Here is a 20,152-nt window from a genome sequence, read left to right as displayed (position 1 = left end):
AATATTGAGAATTAAAATATCAAGAGCATCCTCATGTGATCTCTCTAATCCAATAGGGATGCTATTTCTTGGCATTTTATGTGATTCTAAAATGGGCTCATGAGCACTCTGTGTAGATCTAAATTGGTTTTAGAGGTGCAAGACATAGGAGCATATTGTCAGATACTGCTGTGAAAAGCTTAGAGTAGACATGTCTAGGCTCTTAGAATCTTAGCACTTGAAGGACACATAGAAGTCACACAGGCCATTTTATGTAAGAATTACTTCTGTGGTAGTCTTAAAAGATGATTCTGCAGCTTCTGTTCATACACATTCAGAGCCTGCTAGTGTAGCATCATAAAAGGCAGTCCTTTTCTTCTCTAAGAGTTTGGTAACAAAGCTCTTTCTTAAATTCAGCTAAAATCTGCTTCTTAATCGTGTACCCATTGATCCTTACACCAACTCGTGATGACAAGATCAGCGTTACTGCAATTGGTACCTAGCCTTTTACATACCAAGATTTCAAAAACACAGAGTGTCTGTTACTTTGAACATTTGGAGCTATCTGATATTTTTTCATTTTATGAGTTTATTTTCCAAATACATATGGCCTGTTCCTCCATCCCTTTCTCTCATAACAAAGTTTCTAAATAGTGTATCATTAGTTGCCTTCTTCTAAATTCAAAATGTTTTTTTTCAGTTTATCCCCAGGTGAAAAAATAATTACTCCACATGTGTTTGGGTCAGTGTGGCATATATTCAAATATTTATCGTTATTAGCAAAGTATATTATTAAATAGCCAGAAGTGATGTTAACTTAAAATCACAAATGCCCTGTAAAAATGCCAAAGAGGAAGAAAGAAAAAGGCAATTATATTTTATCTAAGGATATGGTAAAGAAAAAAATGTATCCATGTAAATAAAGCCTTGGAAAGATTTTGACAGAAGGGAGAAGCATAGTTAAAATCATTATATGCTGAGGAACACTTGGTGGCAAAAACAGGTGAATATGTACATGATGTACATGATGGGTATTAGCAAGTAGATTAATTTAATTGTATCTTAGCATTCATGAAAAAGTAAAGTAGGAAATAAGGCTGCAAAAGTTAGTTAATACCTAATAGTAGAAAGTCATGAATGCCACTCTAAGGTTTGAATGTTTTCTGTGGATGAGCAGTCAAGTTTTTGACTTACCAGCGTAAGTGAATTTAAATAGAAAGATCTAGTGGACCTGTGATAAAGGATGAATTAAACAGAGGGAAACATTGTAACAGTTACGACATGCTGTTGGTTCACTTAAGCATATTATCAACCATATTTGTAGCAAATACTGTCTGATGATAGAATTCACAGGCAGCAAAGGAACCTGTGTATTAAAACACAGATTGTTGAGGCAGTTTTTGTTCAAAACACTGTGAGAGTAGTTCTCATGCATTATCTTACATGGAGAATGCTGTCAGATCTGAAGATGCACACTTTCACTTGGTGAATGCTCATAACCTCTGCACACCAGACCTTCAGCAAGCCACGCAGAGAGCAGAGTCAAAGCTCTGCCACAGCTCTGCAATGCTGACTGTCAAAAAAAGGCAGGAAGTTACAGTTTATCACCATCACAGGGTTGCCTTATAATATCCCAATGTCTCCTTTTATATCATTTTTTCTTATATCTTTGAAATAGGCTTTAAAGTTGGTTGTTAATAAAAGCGTGTGAATTTAGTTCTTTACTTGTTCAATTCTGTCTGTCTGATCTTTGATCTCATCTCTGGTCCTCTGGAGCTATTAGAAGAGACAGATAAGAGACTGGATTCTTGAATTCATTGGGTAATGTTTAATCTTCAGTGGAGTCCCAGTTCTCCATGAACCTTATCTCCTGTTCTGTTTTAATGTTCTCAGTGCTACTGGCGTGAGAAACAGGAATGAGTCATGTTGAAGTCAGGCTTTGTACCACCAAAAGTATATGTTGTTCACACTCATATGACTACTTGGAGAATTGCTCGCTCCTTGCTGGCTAAGCATAAAGGTCAGCCCTATCTTCAGAAGCATTTTCTTTAGATCTGCTTCGCTTTATTTTTTTCCATAGCCCCAACCTGGACTTTGCTGTCCAGGTAGTATTGGAGTGGAACCAAGGTGTGCAGGTCCAAATGACATCACATACTTTCTTCTCCACGTTAGTATCTGAGACTAAAACTTGCTCTGCCAAACTACATGGAGTAAATCCTAGGGCCTTAAATGCTACTATATCTGTTATGTGTTAGGATGGGGTTGAAATAATTTTGTAAGGAGAATCTTAATCCTGCCTGAAAGATTATCATTCAGCTCGTCACAGAGTAGAGGAAGGATGAACTTCTGTTGTGCTAGGTGTCTCTATTAGGCCACCTTTGTTTTCACAGGAAAATGCCACGTCTTACTCCAGCTCACATATCTGCTAAAGAATCTGATGAACTTTTCAGTGACTGTTTCCAGAAGATTGTCAGGGAGTACAGTTCCAAATTCTGCTACTAAAACACCCAGGGATGTATCTGTAGTCTGCTAGCAGTGCATTTTTTTTTTATTGTATTAGTCTTATTATTGAGCATCTTGGCCTTATTTTTCCTTATTTTACACTTAACTCTGCTTTAAAAATATTATATCTAGTAAGATACTTACTTCTTAATAATAAATAAAATATGAGAGCTTATAACTAAAAGACCTTTCCCCACTATTTCCTTCCAGTATCTTATATCATCTTTTCATAGTGTTTACTCATGAAATTCTTCTTATTCTTTTAAAAATTATTTTTACTTTAGCCCAGTCATTTCTTTTCTAATTTGTCTAATTGCTTTCTAGTCTTGATATGTGGCTGCCATCCTGGATTGTTTTTTAGTGGATTACTGGTTGAAAGACACCATTTCTTATTTAAAATCTCTACTTCTTTCTTCTTGTTTCATGCTTATATTTTTTCTGTTTTATTCATTAGACTCTTACATCCTTTTACTATTCTAAAAATGCTTTGAAATAATTTATGCAATCATTTTTTTCCTCCCTCCACTTCTCTGCCTATTTATGGCTTCATTTCCTTAAAAATTCCTTTCCCATCAGTTTAATGACGTCTTGGGAACAATGGAGACAAACACACGTGATGTCTGTCATTTTAAATCAGAAAATACTCATCTACTTTTAAATAGTTTAATATATCAGAGTAAGCCACCAAAATGCTCTCTGGTAAAAGAGTATAAAATTTTTATTTCAACTAAATGACAAAATCCATGGGTGGCAGGGATGGTATCTTACTCACCATCCCTAAGGGAATGGCAAAAATGGGGCTTAACGAATGTTCCTTGAATGAATATATCATCAATAAAATATGATGTGCTTTTTTGCCTAAACCAAGAACATGATAAGGGTGGGTGCTGGTTGTAGAGTGACTGAAGCAGTGTCACTCCTGCAGGAGTTGGGCAGTGTTTTCTTTGTATGATACTTGACTCTAATATTCAAATTTTGATTCCTTTTTCACTTACTAATGAATAAAAAAATAGAGCCGAGTGGACTAAGAAGTAGATTTGAGACTATGGTAGTCCATGCTTACCTAGACTAACAACAGCTTGGTGAAAACTTCAATCCTTTAAGAACTTACACTTTCTGTACCTCAGTTCTCTCAGTTTTAAAATTGAGATCATGCAATGACAGGCTGGTTCAAGAGACTATGGACTTCTGTAAATCGTAAACTACCAAAAGTTTATATGCTGTCTATTGTTTCTTTATCTATGTCGTATGTTAAAAAAACATTATTTCTTAGTTGTGTTTTTTTTCTAGTAATTTTTCTCAGTCTTTAGATATGTATTTTTGTGGTTTATCTTTTTCATGTTGGCATATTAATCTTTTTTTTTTTTTTTGCTTTAACAGAAACATTTTGAATTAATACTTGGATCATGAAATTGAAAGGTTTAAAATGGCAAGTTAATTTTCAGCTTTTCTAGGGAAGGAATTGTTTTCTTAAAAATCAACTTTTATTTCTCTTTCAGAGAACAACATAGGGTTATATTTGGAAAATACTTTTAATTTACATCTTTAGAAGCAGTAGATTTTGTTCTTTTTGGTGTCAAGTCTATATATCCACAATAATATTAGGTAGAAGTGTTAGAATGTTGAACTGTTAGAGGGATAAACACACAGGGAAATGGAGCAGAATAGAGAACCCAGAAATAGTCTTACACAAATATGTCCTGATTTTTTACAAAGATGTAAGGCTATTCAATGGAGGACATATAGCTTTTTCAACAAATGGTGTAAGAATTAATTGGACATCCATGGATGAAATAATGAATCCCAACTTAAACCTCAAAATTTATGCAAAAATTAACTCAAAATGGATTATGGAATTAAATGTAGAACCTACAACTATAGCTTTAAAAAAAATTGAAGAAAATCTTTAGGATCAAAGGCTAGGCAAAAGTTTCTTAGGCTGGACGCTGAAAGCACAATCTATAAAAGAAAAAACCAAATAAATTGAACCTAGTCGAAATTAAAGAAATGTTTACTCTGTGAAACATCCTGTTTTAAGGATAAAAAGGCAAGCTGCAAATAGGAGAAACTATACCACATATCTGAGAAAGAATTTTTATCTAGGAAATATAAACAATCTTTAAAAACTCAACATTAAAAAAAACCCTCCAATGATGAAATGAGCAAAATAAATGAACAGATACTTCACTGAAGATATACAGATGACAAATAAGCACATGAAAGGTGTTCAGCATCTTTGCCATTAGGGAAACGCAATTAAAGCCACAATGAGATATCACCACATAACTATCAAAATGGCTAAGATAAAAAGAAAAACAGTGAAAATACTAAATGATGGTAAAGAGGCAGAGAAACCAGATCTCTTACACATTGCTTGTGGGAATGTAAAATGCTGCAGCAATTCTGAAAAAAATAAGTGGCAGTTTTTTTTTTTTTTTAATAAAACTAAGCATGCAACCATATGACCCAGCAATGTCACTCTGGAGCATTTATTGCAGAGAAATGAAAACTTACGATCACACAAAACCTACACACAAATATTCTTAGCATAATAGCCTCAAACTGGGACCAACCCAAATGCCTTACAATGAGTGAATGGTTAAAACTGTGGTACATCCATATCATGGCATATGACTTAGTGATAAAAAGGGGAAAAACGACCATTGATGTACCCAACAATTCTGATTTACATCAGTGACTTAAGTCCAGGAAGCACAGAGAGTTCCACACAGGATCAACCCAAAGAGGAACACACTGAGGCACATAGTAATCAAACTGACAAAAATTAAGGATAAGGAGAAAACATTAAAATCAGCAAGAGAAAAGCAACAAATAACATACAGGGGAACTCCCATAATGTTAGCAGCTGATTTTTCAGCAGAAACTACAGGCCAGAAGGGAGTGGCATGATGTATTTAAAGTGATGTATGTCAAGGGCATTATGTAAATGAGAAAAGCCAGTCTCTAAAGGTTGTACACTGTATGATTCTACTTATATGAAATTCTCAAAGTAACACAATTATACAGATGGAAACAGATTCATGATTAGGCTTAGGGATACGGATCAGATAGGTTGAGTGTGACCCTGAAGGGGTAGCAGGAGGGGGGCTTGTGGTGATAGATCATTTCTGTATCTTGAATGTGGTGATGGTTACACAAAACTACACAGATGATAAAATTGCACAGAAGTACATACATACAGACTCACAGATGTGTATGTACTTGTAAAACTGGTGTCATCTGAATGGCTCTATGGACGGTACCAATATCAACTTCCTGGTTTTGACTGTTTATTCTAGTAAAGCAGTATCCCATTGGGAGAGGCTGGAGAGTGGTACAGGGGGTCTCCCTTCAATTTTGCAGCTTCCTGAGTCTTTACTTATTTCAAAACTTAAAAATCAAGGAGTCAATAGAGAGATACAAGTACCTCCTGAATGATGAGAAAAGTGAAAATACGGAGTCAGTCCTGCCACCAGCATCCTGCAAATATATAGTTAAAACAACAAACACTTGAGAATTGAATGAGAAATAAACACTTTTATTATCTCTTTTGAAGAACACCGTAAGATAACATTCAGAAAAGCACTTTTATTTTGCGTCATTAAAAGCAGTAGAATATTTTTTGCTATTTTGTTTTGTTTTTGATCAGATCTATATGATGGAGACTATTCGAGAGAGAAAAGCAAAACTCTTTCAAGTAAAATCCATCCCTTTGGTAATATTTATTTGTAAAGGAATTTTTTGATGACTTTACCTAAATGTGGGGATTATTTTTCCAGAGTTAATATATAAACCTTCATATGAAATTTTCCTTCAAAAACACAAATACGTATTTGCTTGAACACAGGTAAGACCCATGTTGAAGGAATAGTAAGTGGATGGTCGGAAAAAAGCATTACCATCAAGACCTGATCCAATGACAAACTATGTGGTTGGGGTGGGGAGAGTGTTGAGGTTGGAAAAAGGGTGTAGCTCTCTGTGTTTTGTCTCCAAACTCTCTGGAATCCACCTAAATTGTAACTCACAGTAGAGCTGTGATCTATTCTAAAGAGTAGTGAGTGAGTTTTTAAAAATTGCATACATCAAAATAGCAGCCTAAATATGTCTCATACTTCAATTTTTAAAATGATATACATTGCCCCAGTCAGATTTACCCATTATGTAAAATGGATGTTTACCAGCTTTGCCACTAGTTCAGAATTGTTGTGTTCACTTAGGTTTCAAGGGCAGGTGAAGGGCAAGGAATCTAATCTCCTCTTACTTCTACTCATGAATTGCAAGGGGGAGGCTGAAGGGAGGGAGCTCCCTTAAACACACAAGCATACATCCATACACACAGCAATAACTAGAAATAACATTTCTTTATTCAGAAAAATCTGTGCTTCCTTGAGATTTTATGCAACTTTATGTGGTGAGGCTGGATACTTTTTTTTTTTTTTTTTTTTAGTGTACATGCTGTAACCTGCAACAGATTATGGAAAGAAAGACTTTGGGTGTGTGTGGTTGCCCTGATATGGATGCTTGGACAAGTGGTGGTGCTTGCATATCTTATTCATGCAAATCAACAGACCAAAGGCTAATAATATGAACTCTCCAGTCCCATTGCAGGATTCAAGAGTGAATGGAGACCTTGAGAGTGTAGGAATGCTATTGGGGGCGGGGACAGAAAGTGCTAATCATTGGAATCTACACTCTGACGCGACGAAGTGCACCATGGTTCAAGGTCGTGTTGAATATGACTTCCTGTGGGGCTTTCTGTGTAGGATGACTTTGCAGTAATGTGAAGGGAAAGTTCCAGGTAATGGCTTTGGGTGATTACTATTGCTAATAAAATCACAGGGGTAAAGCAAAAGGAAGAAGAATCCTACATGGGCCACGTGAATTTCCTGGTGGTTTGATTAGAATTTTCTCAAATTAGCCAAAATTGATAAGTATCTTTGATTTTGTAATACATGCAAGAAAAGCACTGTGAAGTCTCTGAAACATTGAATTAGAATTTCTTTTCTTTTCTTTTTTTTTTTTTTAAAGAGATAAATTTGTTAAGTGTTTTTGGATTTTGGAGGTGGGTTATCATCCCAAGCTGAACCCTTGCCTCCTTTCTGTTGTGAAACTTACAGGTAAGAGAAAGTAAATGTTCCCAGATTAGACAAATGCAGGCATCCTCCTCCTTCCTCCTGGCCTTGCCGGAGCCGTTCAGAGACTGCCTGGGAGTTCTTTGTCGGCAGTGGCAGGAGGAGGGGCTGCCTCCACCCCGAGCCTCCTCTGCCGCGCTGTCTGTCACGTGTGCTTCTCTGAAGGACACGTGCCTGAACATCTTTAGTCCCTCTCAAGCTATCTTTATAACCCAGTGCCTCACTGTCCATATGGACACCACACAGTCTTGGAAGGAGCTGGTGGAGCTAAAAGTGTTCTGGAGAATGATTAGAAAACATTACTCTGGCTTCAGTGACCTTTCCTTTCCAACTCCTTACTCAAGCCAGCAACGTGATATTGGTCAAAAGCTTAAATTAGGGAGACAAATGGGTGTTATTATTATTATTTAAAAATGTACAGATGTCTGTAGCATTTTAAAATGTTTTTCCATGTATTCATGAATCTCAGTTTTTTTGCTCTGTTTCTGCTTTTCTATGTCTCTACTCGGAGCTATCCAAACTTGGGGACTTCTCCACATGGCCTACTGCCACTTGAAATTCGACATCACACATTTCCCCTCAGATACAATCTTTTTTCTATTTCAGTTTCTGGTTCAATTAGTGGTCTCTCAACTAACCAGGATTAAAGTGTGCCAGCCTACTTCCCGCCGTTCTCCTGTATGCTCTCTCTGCATCCAGTCATAAGTGATATAACCTCTGTCTTTCTCATATTCCTAACATGTGTACCTTGTTTTCCTTTTATAGTTAACATCTTAATATGACTCAGATTCAGCTCTAGTTGTCTGCATCATGCTAATAGCCTTGACCTCATGTCTCCATCTTCACTTTCTCCCTACTTGAAATCAAATAAGGTAGGACATTTTGCAAGGCTTCATCAAGTGAACCAGGCAGTTCAAAACATAAAATCACTATTTTTTATTCCAAGAAATGTGCACCAGAGACACCCATGGCCCTTACTGCACCCTTACCTCCATTAGTTCGCAAATTTTACTCCAGCCCTGTCCCATCCCTCACCCTCACCGCTTTATCCCCGCTGTCCAGTGGTGGGTGAACCTGATGGGAGGACTTGGTGGATGGATGTCTGTGTCACACATTACTTAGTCCTTAAAAAACAAAACTAAAACTCTAGTTGTTTTTTATTTTTAACCTGAGACAGAATGTCTCCACATTAAAGCGGTTGTACTAAAACATAAATATTAAAATGTCAGATTTCCGTAACACACTACACACCCCTACTTGTGTCATGTTCCCATAGCACAGCTACAACAAGCGACTTCTCGAGAAGGCTCAGTGCTAAGATACGCACAGACTCTTCTGCAAGACGACTTGGATGGTCCAGCAGACTTCAAGACCATCATCCCGGCACTTGCTGCCACCACTTCTTCACCCTTACCTTCAGCTCCAGATGAACAGTCTTGACACCCGTGTCCTACAGGTGGCCCAGCGTCCCCATCTTTGGTCCTACTGCTCCTTCTCTCTGAGACACTCTCTTCTACTCCCTCCATTGCCCCATCTCCTCATCCACAGTGACCAGATTCTCATGACACCTCAAGATTTATTCCAAGTACTACCTCTTTCGGGAATTCTTTCCTCATTATTCCAACTTCTGTTCCATCCATCAGTCTTTCTCTCTTTTAAACCTCATAACACCTCGTGGACATTATCTTTCCTTGTTTTACATTACTTATTCTCTTTACCAGGATATAAATTCCTTCAAAGTAAGGACTCTGCTTCACTTATATTCCCCTTACGGTTCTCAGGCTTGAGTAGTTTTCAGTAAACACTTTCTAGAATTAATCAATGCTCACAGTTCTATTTTTTGTCTTTGTGGTTTTTTTTTTTTTAAATATTTCTAAGTGTGTATGCAAAGGTGTGTGTGTGTGTGTCTGTGTCTGTGGTATGTGGTCATTTCAGAATATTTGAAAAACATAAAATATACAAAGAATAAAATGAAAGTCATCTATTATTCTATTATACAGAGTTAACCAGGCCAATATTTGATGTATATTTCCAAATCTTTTATTTTTGGTAAAATAAGTTGCTTTTATAGTTGGTAAAAATAAGTTAAAAGTTTTTCATGATTTGTTTACCTAATACTATATTTAGATTATTTTCTGCCATTAAGAATTATTTGAAAATGCCACTTTAATGGCTCTTTAGTATTATACACTGTAAATACATTATTCATTTATTCACTCTTTTGTTGACATAAATTTAAATTGATTCCAGTATTTTCCTCATTACAAAATATGTACAGAACATTCTTGTACATAAAATTTCGCCTCAATTAATGACAAAGTTCCTTATAATTGATTTCTAGAATTGGCATAAAGGGGACATAAAGTATTTATTTTGAGGTGTCTTTCAGGAATGTTTCACCAGTTTGTATTCCTTCAGCAGAATGTGACAAGCCCTTGCAGCATTGAGTTTCACCTTTAAAAACAATCTTGGCTCTTTTCACCTGCCTGATGAAAGCAGGAGTGTCCTGAAATATCCATTTAAGGACTCTGCCTAATACTTGTTATAATTTGCTCTTCTCAGTTCCTCTAGCTGTGGTTCTGCTGTTTCACTCCCTGTTGGCGATTTTGAATATGAGAATGTCAGCCCTTCTGGATGTGTGTTACTGAGGTAGTTTAAAAGTCAAGTGGGAGACCTAATTCATTATTGACGTACTGGCTGGGGTAAAAGCAGGGCTGTCTTGCTATAGCTAACACAGAGAGGACTCAAGACACAGGTCATAGAAAATTACTATATATTCTGTTTTAATTAGAAATGGCACAATTATTTGTTCCTTTTGCTTTGCATTTAGTTTTAATAAAGGAACCTGAGTTAGGAACGTGATAATGTAGTGTTTTTATAAGGTGGTAGTTTTCACTTTGCCTTCTCTCCTGCTGTTACACTTGATTGAAATTGGTGCTTCGTGGATTGTGAAGAGGTGTGAGACTGGCTTTGTTTCCTGTTCTCCAGGCTGTCTCACCCGTGGGTACCAGGCGCACACCAGCAGCGCCTAACTTAAATAAGCCTTGTGTCTTTGTATTAAGGCTCTGTGGCTGTGATTTGTTTTAATCCGTTTGCAACCTCCTCTGACAGAGAAGTAGCTGGGGAGAATACCAACTTATTTTGCTCATGAAAGAGAGATCTTCTTGCTCATTCAGTTATGTGATGACTGAACATGTTGATTTTACTTTAAGAAATATTTTTAGCTAGGTAGCACTCTTTCGAGGAGGAATATTTTATATAATATCCCATTTTAAGTTGTCTATATTTATACTCAAGATTCAGACATTCCCTTCTGTATGGAAAGTTGATGTCACTGTGTCACCTGTGTTATTTGAGAGTTTTATCTAGGTATTGGGGTTTATCCTTACTAATACACTAACATCCTGTTCCAGGGTCCCTCACAGTATGGGAAGGGCTGTATTTGAAGCTAAGTTAACCAGCACCAAGTGCTCAACGATAGGCATAGGAAAGCATTAATAAAATAATGATTTGTCTGGAATTAGAGTTTACCTGGGATTTTGAGAACTATTAGTCAGTTCCAGACCACAAGTTTCAGAGACCCTGATCATACAGCCATAATGGACTCCTGTAGATTTCTCTCCATAGTAATCCCTCTGGTCTGCTTAGCAATTCTGTCTATGTGGCTGGGAGGGAAGGGCAAGGATGCTTGTTGCTGATGGAGGCACATTGATCTAATAGGTAAGTGGATTTATCCCTGAAACCTAGAAGCTGAGAGTGTTATGGATTACTTCAATACCTGTGTTTGAAACCTAGCAGAAATAGGGAAAAAAAATGGAATAACATTTGTGTTTTTTCCTGTGGAATCAATATATAGCCATTATTTACAAGAGATAATTTACTGGTGAGAGATGAAAGGAGGTTGTTCTCTGTAGACTGAAGCAAGCCAACACTACTGTTACTTAAGATTTTTAAAACAAAATTAAAAATTAAGAAATGGTGGTCTAAATGAAGATAACAATGATAAAAACATCACAAAATTCTCATTTTCCTGTGAGCTGATGATAATCATACGCCGTCTTGGATGAGGAGAGTCTCGCTCCTTCCCTTTCGCTGGTCTTGTACTCCATGAGCTGGAGCAGCCCTTGGCCACCGCTGTGTTCTGAGGGTCCCACAGAAGATCCCACCTAGTCCTTCTGAGTAGAAGATGAAAGACTCTCTCAGCTCAACTAGTCACCAAAGCAATGCAGTCAGATCCCTCTGTCTTCAAAACACTGGCGTGAGACCTGTTCTCCCACAGCACGTGTCCTTGCACAGTTTAAAGGACATGATGATTTAACTCCTTAGAATCCTATGGCGTTGAGAAGATATAGCCCTCCAGTAAGTCCTTCTGAGCTTTCTTTTCTGTTCCCCAGAAAGGGGAATATCAGGCCACATCATTGCACTTGCGCATCATTTCTAATTAACTTAAAAAACTTCCAGAGGGCACCCTCAGACAAGACTGAAAAAGAACAAAGCTAGCATATCTCTGTAATGGGAACTGAACTTTATAAAAGGAGAGTGACAAGGCAGAAGAGAGATTTCTTAGGAGTCATAGTGTCATAAAGTCTTCTTTAGCCAAATGTCGATGCATATAGGATGAGGGAAAGTGACTATTTTTTAAATAGAAATGTCAGAAATGATATGCACTTGCCTTTGGGTAGAGCACATTCTGTTGGTCACCCTTAAGAGAAATACATGCTGACACACTTGTATTCATGATAGATGGTTTAGACAATAGCTGACATTTTGCCAGAGGTGTTAAAACAAACAGATGCTGTGAAGTATGCAAATGCAAATCTAAAAAATTTTCAAATGTAAACATTTAACATAAAAAGTTATCTATATTTTAATGCATGTTTGTACTTAAGATTTTAACCTTTAGGACAAAATCATTTCAAAACGTATTCATATCTCAAAAAATTTTAATTCTAAAAAGAATTTTACCTACAATGCCACATATTAATGGGAAATTAATGTATCCTATTCATCACTCTTTTAAATGATCCATCATGGTTAATCCATGTTGCTTAAAACACTTACTGAAATTAAGACATTGTTTTCTGAGGAATCATAAGAATTTAACTCTGTAATTTACATGTGTTTTGTTTCAGAAACTGCTTATCAAATAAAAAGCTGTGCTAAGTGCATATTTTGAAATACCATGTGATGTACCTTTGAAGGCTGACTTGTTTTCTGTAACAGGAATTGACTAGTCGTTTTTTCAACCATTCAATTATTTTTTTTTCTCTTTAATGACAAACTCCTAAGTGTAAATAAACTGGTTGTAGAAAATGTTAATCATTATTGTTTCCCTATAAATCAGAGTAATTACTTTTTTGGTGAAATTTTGTTTCTACATAATTCTTTGCATCTAACCAAGTTCCTTTATTGTATGCGTACCTGAATAGCATGACTTTAATGGGCAGTTAGAGGTTAAGAGGATAGAAGTGAAGCATCCTCCAGCATGTGTACAATTCTGTACCAGGGTCAAGAGCCTTTGTTTTCAATATGTTATTTGCATTCATCTACATATGGCTTATTACCAGTTGAGACCAGCACAGAAATACATTCTAATTAGCTGGTAATTGAATACTTCCTGTCTGTCTTCTATTTGGCAGAAGACACTAGTTAGAATGTTTTGGTAAAAAATTTTTTTTCCCTCAAGAAAGCAATTGAGTAACCTTCCTGGATCTGTCTGCCCACTATTGATGACGCTAAATATATGGAATCATAACTGCAGTTCCATTCTTTTTGGTTCCAGACACTTTTTGCACTGTCTTAACTATGATTTGGTGCCGGCCAGGTCTTCTGTATCTAAAGGTGTATCCAGGAAATCCCATGGCATCGTGTGTAAGTTGTGTGTCTACATGTGCATATTCTTTTATTTTCAGAATAGAAGAAGCATGACATTCAGATTATTCTCAAAGTGTAAAAATCACTGAGCTAAGATTTTTGGCTTAATAACCTGGTAGCTGGTGCCCATTCAGTTTTGTCGTAGAGATCAAATGCTCACTGGGAGTCTATTTTTAAAGCATATTAAGTAGTTCTGCTTTGGGTAGTGCTGTAGGTTAAAAATTCCTAAAGCTCTGCCTGCTGTGAAACACCAAGGTGTTGGATAAATCACAATGAAAATATTTCTGGATGCTTTACTGAACCCTGGGGGACATAAGACAAGTGCCCCTCAGAGTCAAGCACACAGAGTGTAGTGGAAAACAACAGGAGAATATGTGAAGCTTGTGTGGTTCTGGAGGTAAGTGTTCACTGCAGGAACCTAAAGTTTTAAAGCATAATGATTGCCTGGGGTGCAGGATGGGCAGGAGCAGAGATGAGGCTTGCACACACTGAGGGCAAGTGGGGGACTGGATGTGAGAACCTGCATTCCTCCAGGTGCTATCTACTTAGGGAAGGCTTGTGCTAGGAAAATCCCTGCTGGCCAGAAAAGCTTTAAAGAAACCTCTCTGCCTCTCCCATATCCAGGTAGAAAAATAATAATAGCAATAATAATATTAGTATTAATAATCATGATGACAGTAGTCTTCCCTGATAATCTGAGGTCATAATTGTCTCATAAATTCTGAGATTTGAATATACACTGCAGAGTCAGAGAAACCCCCAGATAAGAAATTAAATTAAAGCCAAACCTGGTTGATAGCACCTGGTAGGAAGTGATACAGATCTTGTCTGGAGAAAGGCATCCTCAAACTAGCTTTTTCAGGATTCCCAGTGATTAATATTAGCCAAATGTGAGCTCACAGTAAACAAGATAGAATGAGCAAGATCAGCAGAGACAGCAAATTTAGGCACTTAAGGGCTCAGAAGTAAAATACCTCTGTGTAAAATGGTTATGTTGTCAGTGTTATTAATGATGGAATTAAAATAAGCAAAAACCAAGCAACTAGCAAATTTAAGCGTCATGAGAATCTATTTTATGCCCACTAAATTGGCAGAAACTAGAAAAATTGACAATACCAAGTGTGCTATGCAGAACAGCCAGAGCTTTCCTGCATTACTGAGGGAAGGAAGAGTATAAATTGGTACAATTTCTCTTACCAATTTTGTAAAGTTGAGCTACACACACACTGTGACTCAACATTAACGCTTTTGGATGGATACCGTGTACAGACACTCGAACGTGCGCAAGAGACGTATCTAAGAATGAGGTCTGCAGAGCAGCTGTGCTGATGAACACAAAATTTGGAAAACAACGTGCACGGACAGAAGGAAATAAATTAACTGTGGTGTATCATGCCATCATATACTGCACAACAGTGACAACTTGTTTAAACCTCAAACACAACCTCTAAAACATTTTGTGACCACACTTACTGTGATAACATTTTTATTAAGTTTAAGTATTTAAAAAACTTAACAGTATTTTTTAAGAGGGATATGTATACATATGTATATGGCAGAAATATAAAATTTAAAAATAAATAAGTAAAATATAAAATAATATAATATTTATGTATTTATAATGTTTATAAAATAAAACATAAAATAAAAGCAAGGGAAATGCTTATATTTGAATTATAGTATGAAATTTTCAAATGTAAGAGAAGTGAAAGAATGTATAAATAGTGAACCTTAAGGTTATAAATCATATTCTATTTCTTAAGTTGAGTAGGGGGCATTTCTTAGTATTCTCTTTATTGTATATACATTGTTTGTCTTCTTTTTATGTATGCAAATGTCATGATTTTAAAGCATACTATTTCTGCATTTCTATCTGATTCACTTCTATTTTGTAATAATCTCTTAATGAATGAAAACTACAAATTTATAAAAAAAGTAAGACTGACAAAAGAACACAGATTTTACCAACTTATTTATTATTTGAAGTATTGTGGGTTTTGTGTGTGTGTGTGTGTGTGTGTGTGTGTTATTCTCAGAGATAGAAATTACTTTGCAAAAAGAATTCTGTTGACTCTGAAAATCAGTATATAAAATCCCTAATTAGTTTCTAACGCTCATGTGTCCCCTAAAAAACAAAATAGTTTAATGGGGTTATACTGTACATGTTTTTAAATCTTTTGAATCTTGTTCAAGAGAAAATTTAAATTCAGAAAATGCATCTATAGTTATTTCAGTTTTTAAACTTTTCTTTTGTTCCTGTTCATGCTCTAAGTAGAATCCAGAAGTATGCCAATTATTATGATGCCATTCAAGAGACACTTCTAGTGGTACAGATTTTTAAGGAAGACTTTTGTCAGGTCAGTGTGGAATTTTGAACTGGTAGTGAGAACTCAGCCCATTTATATGGAATCCATTGCACTGTCAAATGTTGCAATTTATTTGGTTTAAGGATTTCCTTCATATTTTGGGGTGGACTTGAGATGCACCTTTTTATTCAGAGACAGGAAGAACACGCCTCTCTACATCATTTCAGATGCAAACCATACTCAGGTGAGTTCTTGCTGAAGAAGAGGATGGCTTTGCAATAGCTGCATTTTCCTCCTGTGGGGTGAGCTCAGAGGGTCTGGCTTTCATTTAACCTGCAAATTTCTTACACGGTAATTCCAGGTTTCTTTTTTGCTTAAGCACATTTCCTTTTTTAAATAATTGGAATAAGGAAAGGACAGTGTTTATGGTAAAGTTGATAATAAGATAAAGAGAATAAAGTGAGTTTTGGTATGTGACAGTTCTCACATTACAGATGACTACAGTGAAATTTAATAAACCACTTTCAATACACTTTAATATACACTTATCTAACATAGATTCATTATTTGACAAATTTCTAATATCGTTTAGTTATGTTTCTTGGCCTGAAATGACTGTTAGCAGTTTGCAGGCTTAAAATGTGGCACTCCTAAACATGCTGAAACTCTTATCAACAATCTATTCTTGACAAAGATGTGCTTTATTACATATTGTTTCAGTTTCTGTATGAAAGTTACAATGTTTAAGGCAGTAAGATTCTTTTTCTCTTTTTCTCCTTAGGTGTACAGATAATCTCATTTAAGTGTGTGGAATAACATGTTTGTATACCATATGACCTTCCCTAAACCTTCTCAATGTTTTAAAGCACGTTTTGATTTTTTTTTGCCTCCATGTTACTCCAGGATAGCTTCCCAGCACGATTTGGAGGAATTCATTTTGTCAACCAACCATGGTATATCCATGCCTTGTATACCGTGATCCGGCCTTTCCTAAAGGAGAAGACTCGGAAAAGGGTATTTGTTTGTTTTTGTTTCTGTTTTAAATCTCCTTTCTCCTCCCCCATTCAATAAATTATGATGTATACTGTGTATGTAACACTAGCTATGGTAAAATGTGCTACTATATTGAATGTAACCATTCAAGATAAAAGAGATCTTACAAAATTTAAAGATGTTGTGATTAATTCTGAGCAGTGTTATCTGTGGAAGAAAAACAGAAAAGCTATGTCTCTTGCTTTCCCACAAATGGGGAGAACATTTTAACACATTCATTATATATTAAAGCCTCTGTTTAAAGTAAAAAAAAACCAAAAAAACAAAAAACCCACGTTACTGTATTGTTATTGGTACACTTAATTTCAAGTAACGTTAAAAGAGCAGTTATAACTTTATATGTTGATAAATGGGTGTTAATTATCTCACAGTACGTGTTACATTGAGTATAGTGAATTTTGTGGTATTTAATATAATTTTGTGGTGACTGTCATGATCAGTCACATTTCAGAAAGAATGCTGATGTGTAGGAAATTTAATGTTTCTTTAAATTACAAGTTATTTGAATTCTAAGATTCAGTTTTATCTAAATAATGAGGACATTAAAAATATGTACCAAATTAATCATTTTTTCTGAGAATAAGATAATTTATATAAGTCATTTAAAACAGTTCATGGCACATGGTAAATACTGAACACATTTATCACTTTTAATAAAAAAAGATTTAAAAATGCACTTTAATGTACATCATTCCATTTTATCCTCCAAACACATCTGAAAAGTAAGCTTTGTAAGCATCAACTCCTGTTTCAAAGCTGAGGAAAGTAAGTCTTGGGATGGATAAATAACTTGCTTACTCATTTTCACAGCTGTAAAGTTGTAGAGTTAACATTTGAATCCAAATAGCTCCACATTTAGAGATATTTTTACCACTGTGCTGTGGCCAATTTCCAAATGATTAGTTCCACAGTAAAATATAGTTACTTCTAAATCCACACGGAAGATAATTTTCCATGTGTCTCAGTGAAGGAGAAGGCACTTCTGGTATTTCAGGGCCATAAAATCCCTATTGTGAGTGTGAAAGTGAAATCATTGTCAAGTATGTGTTTGTGTCAAACATTTGTGAAGTTTTCTGTTTGTGAATTTTGTTAAAAACGTTTCAGTGGTTGAGGAAGAAGAATTCTGTAAATAATTATAACTTATATTAGGAATTGTCTACCACCAAGAATCAAAGTAATGTACATTTTATAATTCAGAAAAATGTATGGACGTACCTGAGCAATAACACTTTTAAGCATTGTCTTATGAAGGGATGATCAGGAGAGCCAAAACACCTGCTGGGGCTTTTAGTACAAATTACCCTAGTGAATGCTTGGTGGTGTTCACTCTCCGCCACATGCTGTTCTAAGTACTTTCAGTACGTTAACTCATTTCCTCCTCATAATAAGGCTTTAGGGTAGGCATTGCTGTTTTTCTCCGTTTTAGATGGGAACACGAGGCACGGAAGGTGAAGCCGTTTGCTGCAAGTCACAGCTAGGAAGTAGTGCGGCGGGATGCCGAGATTTACCGGAAAGACTGCTCCAGGCAGAGGGACTAGCAAAGGTGACTGGGCTTAGGTAGAAACAGGCCTGGGATGTGTGACAACCAGCAAGGAGGCCAGAAATCTGGGGCCCAATGAGCTACTGGGGAGAGTAGTAGTACTAGATTGGGGGAAACATGGGGTGTCAGCTCTTAGGAGGCCATGTACACTGTTGTAAAAATCTGGGCTTTCAGTCAGACTGAAGTGAGAAGCACTTGAAAGACTTCGAGGGTAGGGGTGATATTGTGACATGACTTAAACACGACTCTGCTCTGTTGAAAAAGACCAAAGAGAATCAAGTCTAGAATACAAAGAAAACCCCTGATCTGGGGGTTGTTTGATTGAACTGGATGATTTTGACAATGCCTGCAAGAATTCATTGCGAGCACTATTCCAGATAGAAGTGAGGCATCTGAATCTTACCATTTTAATTAAAACAATATGATGTGGCAATTTGCATATGAGAAAATAAAGATGAAAACACTTAACATCTACTTACATAATCAATGCACAGTGCAAAGCTATTGTATTTCCTTACTGGTGTCCCAGGTGATTCAGTGTTACATTACTCAAATGCCTTATAATACAGATGCTATAAATCTATGTTCTAAAACTGGTAAAAGAAAACCTAAGGAGTAGTTGTGTATCTTCTTTCACAATAAATATTTAGTTTTTCATTTTCTTAAATTAAATTAAATCAGCTTTGACTCTCCAACATGCTGGGCTGGTGGGAAAGTCAACTGTAGGTGTTATTGAGGTCTATTCCTCTCAAAATTTCACAATTATCTGAAATTTTTCATGCAGAGCCTAACTGCCTATCACAGCCACTTTTCACATGCTCATTGTCCAGACTAGTATTAATTTCTTGAATTGAGGTTTCTTGCTTCCAAGCATCTTTACTGAAGCTAGAACCCCATGGCTAGGCTTTAATCCACTACCCCGGGGCACTCTTCAGCTGGTCCGTGGATGTGGTCCTGTTACTCCCCAAGAGCTGATAGGAAACAGGTTTCCCTGCTTGTTGGCACAAATTTCTACTTCTTCCTTAGCATGAAGGACTCTCTCTTCTACTCCTTGCTAATTCTTAAAAATATTTCACCATCTTCCTACCGTAATTATGGGGCACCTACCATAATCTTTTTAATGGCACAGTTTAGGAAAATAAAATTAAAAAATTGAAGTATTAGCCAGGATAATTAAAACTGTAAGGTAATCTGAGGCAAAGGGGCCCAAAAGGACCAGATTTCTTGTGTGAAATGGAGGGAGGAAAATATATAAGGGAAAGAATATAATAAAACTTCAATAAATGAGGTTACTACACAGAACTAGAGAAAACAAAAATCTAAGTGCAAAAATTTAATAGTTGGTTAATTGTAATGCATTCTTATTGCCTGGTCCAGAGGTTCAATCTCATTTAAGAATTCTAAAAAGGAATCTTCATGTAATATAGGCTTTTCAACAAATCTTAGATTTAGAGAAATGATGGTATTATCTTTTATACATCCTCAAGCACTATATGCAAAATGTAACTAAGTAAATTATATAATATTTTAGAGAGTGAGAGCTACTGTAAAGAAACATGATGTAGGAAAAGTGGACAGGGCTTTCCAGGTTGAGCAAGGTTGCAGTGTTTAACAGGCTCACCAGGGGTGGCCTTCCTGAAAGGGGACTTTTAAGCAAAGGCTTGCAGAATGTGGGAGAATAAGCCATGGGAAGATCTGGAGACAGAATTCTCCAGGCAGAAGATACATCCACCGCAAGTGTCCTGAGACAAATGTGCGCATGGCAT

General features: G+C 36.3%; 1 protein-coding gene across 1 annotated transcript in view; it reads left to right on the top strand.

Moving 5' to 3' along the window:
• Nucleotides 1-20,152, top strand: part of CLVS2 (clavesin 2) — a 62,911-nt gene that overhangs the window by 27,782 nt on the left and 14,977 nt on the right. The window contains exon 3 of the mRNA XM_010965501.3: nt 16,697-16,807. Within this exon, the coding sequence (XP_010963803.1) occupies nt 16,697-16,807 (111 nt within the window). The remainder of the gene's footprint in view (nt 1-16,696; nt 16,808-20,152) is intronic.

Source organism: Camelus bactrianus, chromosome 8 (assembly GCF_048773025.1).
Source record: "Camelus bactrianus isolate YW-2024 breed Bactrian camel chromosome 8, ASM4877302v1, whole genome shotgun sequence".
Taxonomy (NCBI): domain Eukaryota; kingdom Metazoa; phylum Chordata; class Mammalia; order Artiodactyla; family Camelidae; genus Camelus; species Camelus bactrianus.
This window is presented reverse-complemented; position numbering and strand designations above follow the sequence as displayed.